General features: G+C 36.5%; 1 protein-coding gene across 1 annotated transcript; it reads right to left on the reverse strand.

Annotated features, from left to right (window-relative positions):
- Positions 1-832: 832 nt before the first annotated feature.
- Positions 833-12,548, reverse strand: LOC137385796 (dihydrolipoyl dehydrogenase, mitochondrial-like). The gene is made up of 11 exons (XM_068072360.1): positions 12,425-12,548; positions 9,650-9,704; positions 8,717-8,796; positions 4,803-5,039; positions 4,160-4,405; positions 3,810-4,025; positions 3,037-3,173; positions 2,417-2,606; positions 1,833-1,970; positions 1,541-1,630; positions 833-1,297 (listed from the first exon to the last, which is right to left on the reverse strand). Exons 1-11 carry the CDS (start codon positions 12,467-12,469, stop codon positions 1,232-1,234), a joined length of 1,500 nt encoding a protein of 499 aa, XP_067928461.1. The 5' UTR covers positions 12,470-12,548; the 3' UTR covers positions 833-1,231.
- Between the last annotated feature and the right edge of the window lie 16 nt (positions 12,549-12,564).

Genomic DNA, 12,564 nt, shown 5'->3' on the forward strand with positions numbered 1-12,564 from the left:
CTATTCAGTGTCACTAATAGGTGTACAGATAGCTATTCAATGTCACTAACAGGTGTGCAGATAGCTATTCAATGTCACTAATAGGTGTGCAGATAGCTCTTCAGTGTCACTAATAGGTGTACAGATAGCTATTCAATGTCACTAATAAGTGTACAGATAGTTATTCAATGTCACTAATAAGTGTACAGATAGCTATTCAATGTCACTAATAGGTGTGCAGTTAGCTATTCAATGTCACTAATAGGTGTACAGATAGCTATTAAATGTCACTAACAGGTGTGCAGATAGCTATTCAATGTCACTAATAGGTGTACAGATAGCTATTCAATGTCACTAATAGGTGTACAGATAGCTGTTCAATGTCACTAATAGGTGTACAGATAGCTATTCAATGTCACTAATAGGTGTACAGATAGCTATTCAATGTCAGTAATAGGTGTGCAGGTAGCTTATTCAATGTCACAGATAAGTGTACAGATAGCTATTCAATGTTACAGATAAGTGTACATGTACCTATTTGATGTCACAGCTCCGTGTACAGCAAAATAGGTAGCTGTTAAAACTTTAGTCTTTTTTTACCTTAAAAATAAGCTGAAAGCTGTTCGTGAGAAGCGATAAGTATTAGTGTTGGATATTAATCCTACAAACAAGAAGAGTTTGTTATAGCTACACTTCTCGTAGTTTGTAAATTCTCTTATCTTGTTTTTCTGAGCAGCATCCACCCATTCGAGACGCAGCCGAAGAAGGAAGAAATCCCGATCCAAGGTTGAGAGAAACTGGCCATTCGGAATAAGAAGATGATGCTGAGCAGTTCAATATTTTCAACTTTTGTATTCAAAACATTTTATTATGCAAATACATGTATTTTCGTATTATCGGTATTTACAACAGAGCTCAGTATATTTTGGCAATGTTTATGCATGTTTAAGCCAGTAACCGAGTTTTAGAAGGTGGATCAAGATAAAGTTGCACAAAATGGCCCATTATTTGAAAGTAATATTTGAGACACGGACTCCAAAAGTTTTATTCTAGCACTAGTCAAACGAGCTGTTTCACTTGAGCTTATAACCGACACGTTATAAGTTCTGGCAGCTGGTCTCAATGCTGCAGCGTATAATAAGTTAATAAAGATAAAATTTTTAGTGAGATTATTGTATGCCAATCATAGGTAATGACAGGGCAAATTGAGATGGAGTCTAGCCATGGCTCCCATGCTAGCGAGAGCCTGATGCTAACAGTTGATAGCCTTCCCACAATATGCCATTAAGTTAGCCTCTCTGAACGCCTCTGACACCGTCTACAAATGCAAAAGAACAGATAGTGATGAGAATTACGTTTAGCCAGATTCTGGGATACGGCATGGTGAGTTATAGAACCAATGGTAAGATAACTTCAGACATATTACACTGGCTGATGAGAGATGCCATGACCGCTGTTGATGGAGATGCTAAGAGAAAGAAACAGGTGGAGAACTAGCTGAGGTTTATACATACTTGAAATGTAAGTGCAAAAATAATGGAAGATAGAGGTAAGTACTTACAGGATGTGCATGACAGACTCGAGCGATGTCCTCACAGGAAGCGCCATATTCCATGGCTAAGGCTGCCTCATTAATCATCTCCCCTGCAACCTAGGCACAACAGGTACACTTTAGTTTGTATTTTTGGGCATAACATATTACACAGGCACGCTTATTATGTAGACTTATACGGTACATAGACACAGATTACATAAACTAATACAGTCCATAGATTAGCATACTACTAAAACACAGAATTGGTAAAAACCGACCACACAAGGCAAATGAATAACAGAGTAATCTGCATACTCACAGATCCAATCATGTGCACACCGAGTAGACGGTCTGTCTCTTTATGCCCAAGTACTTTGATCATGCCATCTTGATCGTTGTTCGTTTTAGCACGGCTGTTAGCGAGTAGAGGGAACTTGCCTACAGCGTATGGCACTCCCTATATAAACAAATCATTTATAAGACATGAATCATAATTGAATCGGGAATGGTACCCAGACAGGCCTGGCTGAGACATGTTCTAGACTCATTAATTCTAATAATTAAAATGAATACTAAAACATTAGTCTTCGCGTTCAAAATATTAAAATTTGTTGGCAACGACGCTAACCAAATGCATCAGCAAAATAAAAATACTGCAAACTCTTAGCAGAAATGGACTACACTACGAGGAACTATGTCAATGGAAAACTTATTTTAATAGAACTGGTGTTTAAGGCTGCGCCATGTGCCACATCTTCATGCTAATATTACTCGGCACAACCAGAAGAAGAGAGACTGAAGACCATCAGATTCACACACCTGCCCATTTATCATTATATACAATATACAGAGTGTATATAGAGTATGTGGTGGAGATTAGAGCTCTGTAACACGTATGCATACCTCTTCTTTAAGCTGTTCCTCTGTTTTGCCTACCCAAGCCACCTCAGGATGCGTGTAAACGACTGAGGGCACACAGTTATAGTCAATATGTGGTATGCTGCCATTTATTCCTTCCACACAAATGATGCCTTCATCCTCTGCCTTGTGCGCCAGCATTGGCCCATCCACCACATCTCCAATAGCATATATGCTAGAAAGTGAAGAAGATAGAACTCAAGCGATTGGATGCTCGTGTTGCGAAGGGGATCCGATAGATTGACAGTATGCTGCATGATCATGCTATCAGCTTTGTTGGAGTTAACCTGGGACATCGAGTCAAAACGTTATCCGTCAATGTACTACAGGTGCTTCAACAAATGTACGTTGAGGAATATTTTGATCAACACTGCACTCAATGTATAGCATCACGCTGCTAGAATTATTTTTCAAACTCTACCGATTAAATGTGAAAAAGACCACAATCGGGATGATCTATTATTTAAATTTATGATATTAGTGTTCTCTTGTAGAATATTTGATCATAAAAATTGTTGTAGTGCTTTATTGAAGTAACGTCTCCAGTGATGACAAGACTTGTATATAACTGTTTTTAGCGATTAGAAAAACAGATGAATTCTCACCTTGGTACTGCAGTCTGGAAACGCTCGTTGATCGGTATTCTACCTCTCTTATCTACCTGGAGATTAACTGACTCCAACCCAAGTTTGTCTGTAAAGGGTCGTCGGCCGATGCAGACAAGCAGTGTCTCACAATCCAACTAAAAATAAGAAGATGGCTAAGACATAGCATAGCTATTTCAATGCAGTGAAACCTCCTAATATACAATCACCTCAACATACAAATTTTAAAAATGTGATGTGAAATTAGTGTGACTATTCGACTCCGCTACAACATTTGAAATATCTAAAAATGCTGCAGATTTCTAAATGACAATGAAGTGGTTGGTCAAAAATCAAAATACAACATAAAGTATGTAAAAATATGAAATAAATTAATTTGGTTTAAATTTTATTTAATCTAAGTTATGCCTTCAAATCTATAAATCCCCAAGCCTACACGCCCACTCCTGCGTTCTTAAGGTAAAGCAACAATGTAAGCATCTATTTATAGATTACTATACCACTGTCTTGATCTATTTGTTACATATTATAAAGTTTTTTCTACAGTTTAAAATGATACATTTATTTTAATGCAGCATTCATTACGGAAGCATAATAGGTTTTTGAGCTGTGAAACGAAATATATAAACTACAACGTATTCTTATGGAATTAGTTGTGTCAACATGCAACGCTTTTGACATACAAAGCAGATCTCGCAAGTTAAGCAGAGATTTGACTGTAAATGAAGCTATGGCCTTTTTTTACCAATAATCATAAAAACTTAATCACATACAGTTTTGCTGCCTGTTGAATCTTCAACAGTGACTTCTATTGATCCTCCTTTGTCAGCAGCCTGTGTAACTTTGGTGTTAAGCATAAATTTCAGACCTTGTTTGGTTAGGATCTTTTGCGTAGCCTTAGAAACTTCCATATCAATCCCCACACCGCCGATATGTCCAAGGAACTCTACACAAGTGACGCTTGATCCTAGCCTCGACCAGACGGACCCCTACAGCAAATGATAGGTAGGCATAAAAACATTGTAAGACATTTTATTGCCCAGCTAGTTAAGAGATACAAGATAGGTTTGGTCAAAAGCAATGCTAGTAAAAAAATACCTTAGACTGAGTCAGCCTAACATACCAACTCAAGACCGATCACGCCCCCTCCAATGACGATCATACTCTCAGGAACTTTGGATAGAGAAAGTGCTCCCGTGGATGACACAATATTTGTCTCATTGACTTCGATACCAGGAAAGGGCGTCACCTCAGACCCAGTCGCTAATAGTATATTCTTGGTCTGTATTTTCTGCTCAGTACCATCAGCAGCTGTAGCTGTGACCTCATTAGGACCGCTGACTCGTCCAAAGCCTTTCACATGAGTCACCTGAGTGCAAAGAACAGACAATGAATAAAAATGAAAATGCACATGTTAGGAGCACAAGCTAGGAACAGAGTAAACATGCAATTTAGAAGAGTATAAAATGTAAGAAGCACTTTTGTATTGCAACCATTTTTATTAACATCAAATATGTTTTTCAATCTGGCTGTGGTATGCCAGTTGGCTTCCATGGTGTAAATAAAATTTCTGTATTATTTTTAGATGCTACAAAACTGCAAGATAAACTTTAAATAGTTCGATGCAGTAGATTGTTCGATGTTTAGCAAAACAAAATAGTAATGCTCTCGAAAACCATGAGTGCTGAATTTAATCAGGTACTGCATCAGTAGTGGCGGCTGACTATTTGACTGGGCTCAAACTGTGCTGTATGACTGGCACTCACCTTGTTCTTCTTGAACAGGCCAGCGATGCCACCGGTCAACTGCTGGACGGACTTGGACTTGGCCTTCATAAGACTCTCTAGATCAAGTGAGACATTGGGCACCACGATGCCTCGGCTGGCGAAATCATGCTGAGCCATGTGATACAAATGGGAGTTGTTTAGCAGCGACTTTGAGGGTATGCAGCCGACATTAAGGCATGTCCCTCCGAGAGTCTCATTTTTCTCCACACAAACAGTCTGTAAGGGACCAGCAAAGAACCATTTGTGTATTCACAAAACATCCAACATGCGAATGTATAAAAGTTAAAAATCTAGGAGTGAAAACAAGTTGCAAAACAACAGGCCTTTCACAAGAAAGCTTGGTTGAAAAAAGTACCGTAAACATTTAGATTATCCAGTAGCATTCCAGTTACACAACTGTTATTCCAGTACAGTAATACTTCAACTTACGAGTGCTCCAACGTACGAGAAACTTGAGATACGAGCCAGCTTTTAAGCAAGTTTCAGCACTAACATACGAGCAATGTTTGAGATACGAGCACGTGAGTCAGTTGCCAAGTATGCCGGAGGTGTTTTACGAGAACAGCATCACTCTGTATTTTTCAACTGCTCAGGTTATACTGTTGTACCGTGTTTTTTGTGCGCGATTTTCATTGCAGAATTATGTGAATTAAAAGTACTGTGCGTTGACCATAAGTTTGCAAGTAAAATGAAAGATAATGCAAAGAAAAAGCGAATGATAACAGTCAATATTAAACGGAAAATTATTGAAAAATATGCGAAATGTGTATGCGTGATTGAGCTAGCTCAGCAATTTGACAGAAATACATCCACAATTATCAAACAGAAGGATTATATTCAGGGCATTTAGTTCGCAACTAACCATAGTTTATAAACGGCACAGCGATCTTCACGACCGCTGATGGAGAGACTGCTCAGGTATTGGATAAAAGATAAACAATTGGCCGGTGACAGCGTACTGAAACGATGCTATGTGAAAAGGCCGGTGCTATCTATCAAAACTATAAAAATAGACATTCGGACAAGTTGGCTAGTGGTCGTGCATTAACCCTTTGTGATGACACCTGTGTTCGTCCTAATTGCAACAGGTTGAAAGGGCGACAAAGGCAAACGTCCTTAGATAGGTTTATCTTAAAACGGCCGGCTGGTCGTGAAAGCGAAACAAAGGAAAAATTAGCTAACTAGCGAGAAACTTCAAACTATGAACGCCGAAGAAATTTTAATTTTAAAGAAAATGAAAGTTCGCTTTTAGGTTTGCTTCTAAGTTTGTCTTTTAAGACATTAATAAAATCCAGATTTATCAAAGTCAACTGTCGTAATGAAGGATAACTTATATCTCCCTCCCTGGCAAATGCTAGCGTTAGCTGCTATTGTATGTATTTAATTTTACATTTTAATTAATCACATTTCCTTGCATTATTTTTTATTTGTTGCTTTTTGAAAGCATGTGGTAAGTTAGGACAATAACCAACATGTTCTTTCTGTTACAATATCTTGTTTTGAGTGTTTTATTTGCATTTTTTAGAGTATGGAAACCAATCAATATATATTTAATTGTTCTATATACTGTATAAATAAATTGCACCAACATGTGAGCAAATTAACATACGAGCTCAGTCTCGGAACGCATTAAGCTCGCAAGTCGAAGTATGACTGTAATCTAGTTACACAACTGTTATCTTATATAATAATACTACTGACAGTTACACAACTGTTATCTCATATAATAATACTACAGTTACACAACTGTTATCTCATATAATAATACTACAGTTACACAACTGTTATCTCATATAATAATAATACAGTTACACAACTGTTATCTCCTATAATAATACTACATCGGTTGGGAATGAACACATGAAATCAGAATCATACAGGTTGAACCTGCAGCCTTTAGCAACATGATAATGGCAACTAAATGCACCCTTCATGTTGGTTATCACAAATATAGGCAATATAAACAATCTTCACTGAAGATCCTTACAACCAATCTTATCTTCTTTGTTTTTTAATTAAATATGATCCAAAATGCATATACGGTAGTTTTATAGAATGTTAAAATTTGTGTAGTTAAAAAAGACTTTCTATTACAAGCGGTACATGAAACCAGCAATAGTGTAGAAAGAGAAATAACAATAGTGTTGAGTGCAGTCTTTCCAGCAGATTATCAGGGAGTGCTAATACAATGCCACGTACAATGTTCCACATCATAATCAATCATAGGATAAAAATATAGCAGGTCTGGCTTGAACTGTGAGATCCTAATCATATCCATATATACATATTTTTATTGTCCTTTTGTATATCCATGATAATATATAAGTATTTCGATGTCATATGGCGTTGGAATAGTCAGTTAATAATAGTATTATGTAACATATATAATGAAAATAATTTTTTCAAGCGCAAATAAACAGCTCAGTAATATTATGTATAAATATTAAAATGCAGTCGCTATCCGTACAAAAAACAGCAGAGCAGGAGACCTGAACACAGTCTCCTAGCATCACTGACAAGACAGCCAGCGAACCGCTGGTCACAGCTGAACTTTCAACAATCGCATTATTAACTATTCAGGATAGATGTAAACACAGATTTAAAGCAACTGGGTACAATGTCCACCATTTTTATTCCATATTGCTCTGCTAATATGCAGCAGTGCACAGCCAAAAATCGAAGGAAAGTTGCGCATTACATGTAATAAACTTGTTGAAGTCATTTGATCAAACTTTTACAACATCCTCTAGAAAATCACAATTACAGTTACATTGGCCATAGATAAGTAAAGCCTGTCACAAACTAGACTCTACCGTCTTCACAAGACCCACACTAAACCTTGACATCAAATGCAGAGAAAGCTCGCACAACTAGTTAAACTTGCAACAAAATTCCCATTACAGTTATTTGGTATCAAAAGATTAACCATGTTTTACTCTGTTGTGTTGTAGGTGCAAAATATGTGGAAAGGTGATTACAATCTCTTAAAAGCTCAAAAACGAACAAATCATCGCAGCCATCACGAAAATGCCATAGATTAGAATCCTTTTCCAAAACGGCTCAAATGGGACGTAGTTGAACACGATGTGCTTCTGTTTACACTTTCATGCAACCTCATTCGTTGAAATATTTTCACAAATATACTTCCCACATTCAATAAAACCATGTCTATTGTCCTTACACACCTGTTTCATTATCGTTGTAATGCTGTCACCATGAGCACTGATATCTCAGAACCTAGTCTAAAAATTAGTTTAATGTCTTAACATTAACTCGAAAGGAGTGTATATCATCCTTTGATAAACATGAGGAGCCTGTTGGTCACCTGTGATAATCGAAAAATTCTGCAGAAATTGTTTGCGCCATTTGGCAGGACGTATGGGTCACATGATCAGATTACGACTAAACGATTAAGACCAAGCTGAAACGAAACTGTAAAGTAGTGAGCATCTATATTTGCTAAGGGCTTTCCGACAGCACCCGAAGTGTTTGTCATAAACTAGTGCTACGATATGTTTTATATTGAGCCTTTTATTTAACGTGATAACATCACGTGTCAAAACAATAACCTAATCTAACAATAACCCCATCGAGTTGAGTATGTCATCAAAATAAAGAGATTCCAAACTACGGCGTTTCCGTGATGGCTGCGATTAACTGTTCGTTTTTGAGCTTTTAAGAGCTTGTAATCACATTTCCACATATTTCACACCTAAAACACAACGGAGTAAGACATGGTGAGCTTTCTGATACAAAAAAACTGTAATGTGAGTTTTGTTGCAAGTCAACCTTTAAGGAACTGAAAGAACGACAGAGCAAGCGTTAGCGGTAGATCCAAGTCGAATACTGACAACTAAATTATGTCCAATTACAAGTAGGAATGAATGACTAACCTTGAGCCCCAATTGTGCTGCTTTAATTGCTGCCACATAGCCACCCGGGCCGGAGCCAATCACTACCAAGTCAGCATTTTCTGTAAAACATCCATCAATTCAAAACTTCATGAAGTCACAAGGGAGTCATGCATGCGCATACTCAGTGAAGAATTGTTTGGATTGAATACATTTATTTATGTCATAACTACAAGTGTACAAATATGAAGAGCCACACTACACATACAAACTCAAATATGTGATTAAATGACATCTGCTACGCATGTTGTGAGCCAAATAAAATAGAAACAATAACAAAACAACACCAAGCAGCATTACCAATCACGGGGCTTATAGGAAGACTCGCTTCAACAATAGAATTTACAGGTTTAAGACTTTTTCCTTTTAAAATGTCGCGAAGGCAAACCCATATACCTACAACCAATCAATCGGTCGTTTGTTGGGCAGTATGTTTATTAGAATTTAATTCAGAAATTCCTTATAAAGTTGAGTTCTCTTGTTCAGATGATTTCTATACCAATGACTGAGGGGAAAAACAAACTTTTTTACAGGATACAATTCTACATTAGAGATCTAAGAAGCCAAAATATTTACAAATATTTTGGTCTCTATTTTTTCAAACTGTCTAATGATTAAGTAAAATGTAGAATATCTTTGAAATTCTAATAATAAGCAGACCAGAATAAAGAATAAAACTGACAAATAAAAATAGCAGTTTTAGGCACCTGATTAGAAGCTATTTAGAGTAGGTTAGTCAAAAAATTGGCGATGGGTGTTGCTAGTGTATAAACAGCTATTCCATTTAACACATTAGTTTATGTACAAAATATGTAAATCATCTCAAAATATTTGAGGATTATTTTAATATCAGTAAAACAGCAAACTATAACACAGAATATGACTTTCACACATCTGCAATGTACACAGACTTACCTGTGCTCGAGTATAGTCTTGCCGTATTGACTGTAAGAGACTTGCATAATGACAGCTGCAATATAAAAGAACAAAGTGACAAATACAACTTCTTGTATATCCACTTATAGTCTTCAAATTATTATTCTCAATTGAGAAATTTATAAAGAAAACAATTAGATACATTAAATGATAACTGACAAAAACAAATATAAGTGTCACAGATGATGTTGAGGAAACATGAGAAGTTGTTCAAGATGTTATATCTATATATACATACAAATTTTTCGTCTCTGTGGTTAAATTAAATTTGCAGTGGGTCTTAAGGGAATTATTCAGCTAAAATGTTACTGATCTTCCTACAGCTGTATCAAAAACTAAAAACCGGACTAGAAAATGACAGATTATTAAACACATGTAAAAGTTGTCAACAGTTTGAGAATATAAAAGTACAATGTATACATAAACAAGAAGGACATCAATGAACAAAGCTTAATCCAATTAACCAACAACGATTCTTATATAATGAAAATGAATTGCCGGTGACTATGTGGATGGACGGTTTTACTCATTAGGTGACTATGTGGATGGACGGTTTTACTCATTAGGTGACTATGTGGATGGCCGGTTTTACTCATTAGGTGACTATGTGGATGGACGGTTTTACTCATTAGGTGACTATGTGGATGAACGGTTTTACTCATTACATCTGTTGCGGGTGTGGCGCAATAAGAAAAGACAATCACAAACTGTATTTAAAACTTTTTTCATCCAATGAGACATAACTTGTAGAGTTTGTTCAAAATACCATCTAAATCTACCAGCGTAAAAAACCAAAGTGATCAGAGAAAAGCAGTAGAATTTTACTGATGACACTAACAAAATTCCAGTTCAGATAAAATGCAGGACTGTAAGGATTTGCCTTTTAGATTTAAAATTGCCTTTTAAAATTCATGTTTTATAAGGTCTGTCCGGATCTTGATAGATGCACGGACAAGCAACCAGGAACAACGAAGGCCATTGAAAATATGCTGAATATTTAAAGTAATTTTGCATACACAGAGTAAAATCATTGAACAGTCAACAAGCAATATGATTTATTTTAAAGAAATGTTTACAGCGTTGATAATCTTGGTCTAAAATATTGATCAAATAAGGAAAAACAACTAGAGAGAAACTTCCAGACAAGCACTGCAACTTCAACCTGGTGCTATTTTTTGTAACATCAATGATTGCTAAATCTTTTGCTACTGGCTACTGACATATTTAATATACACCACAATATAAAGCGCTATCATCAGCAAAATTTGTTAGCCTATACTTGCCTAAACAATAAGTCATCCGATGAAGGTTTCCAGCAACAAGACTTTGGTGTTGCTTTTTATGTCCTGACGACCAGACTATATTTTATCATATATACAGGATGATCTATTAAGCCCACGAGCATTACATGGATATTTACTAAAATTGAAAATTAAATAAAAAATTTTTTCCCTTTTCTGTTTCCCTTTTGCTCACTAAAACGAAACCAGGAATTGTCCGCACTTTCCCCGATGATGTCTGCGCCTGCCCATCTAATGAATTTTTAATTCTATTATAAAATGAGAACTTGAATTGGTCAAAGCGAAAATGCGGAGCGATACAAGAATAAGGATGAATGAGGAGAATACCATTTATTGAAAGAGACGTTATCATTTATGTCAATGTCATATTGACCAGATTCAATGTTTTTAATAAATTTTTTAATAATAAACTCTTGTGGTCGAGTCTCAAGTGTAGCTATAGCATATTCTTTCAAACACTTGATGACACGTTATGACTGCCCTAGTCTGAAAATTCATTTAATGGTACATCGCTGGATAGTTTCTAGCCTATCTTTTGAGGACTTCTATTGAGCGACCACACCTGACAGGTATATTAAAAAATTGGCCTCACAACTGCTTTATAAGTGATCAGCTTGGTTTTGCAGGAAGTGTTAAAAAGACTTCTTATTAAGCCCGTGGTCTTGTTACCTTTCTTGGCAACTTTTGTATTCATGCCATTCGAAATTATTTTTTATAAAGACGCGTAAGTATCTCACACAGGTTGGCTTGAAGGATAGAAGTTTTATTTAGCTCTAAAGTAAATTGAGAAATTTCTTCCCAACCTCTATATGAACACATGTGATTGGGTTGAAAGTCATGCCCCATAGGACAGACCAGTCTGTATATACAGTGCTGTTACGATATCTTGAAAACCAGCAGCCTCACACTCTGTAATATTCATGCCTAGTAAGGTGTCATCTGCATAAAATAAAATGGGCAGAATGCGCCTTTCACAGTCAAGGGCATGTCGTTTACAAAAATCAAAAACAGCAGGGGGCCCAGAGCCGATCCCTGCAAGACTCTAGAGGTTCTTTAACACTACATCAGTTGTTTAAGACTGCAGATGAACAAAAGTGTAAATGAGTTTTGTTCGACACAATTGACTGCGAACCCAAAAAAGGTTTTGAACGCAGGGTCTTGCTATGCAACGAGGAACGAGCAAACCTTTCTAATTTTATTCTGCTAACTATGATTTCTACCTTATGAGAAAGGGAGATTACAGATTACCTGTATATGTTTAGGCTATGAAGAAACACCGATAAATTTGAAATCCATCCATGTATAGAAACTATCAGTTTTTGCATTAATATTCGAATTATTATTTCACCTAATTGGAAGCTGATTTCAGTTTACGCCTATTTCACTAGTCTTGTCAATAAAATCAAACTAAGTAATGCAAATTATGGTTATATGAGCAAATGAATGTTATTACCTTGAGATGACAATTCCTTAGTGCGTGTGTGGAGGACGCAAGCATCTTGACGCTGCAGTAATTGTATCTTGCGGCCGGTGCACAATCTTCCAAGCGGATCACACAAACTTAGTCCGAATTCCGCAAAAACAGGCAGAATA

Source organism: Watersipora subatra, chromosome 1, assembly GCF_963576615.1.
Source record: "Watersipora subatra chromosome 1, tzWatSuba1.1, whole genome shotgun sequence".
Lineage (NCBI taxonomy): Eukaryota > Metazoa > Bryozoa > Gymnolaemata > Cheilostomatida > Watersiporidae > Watersipora > Watersipora subatra.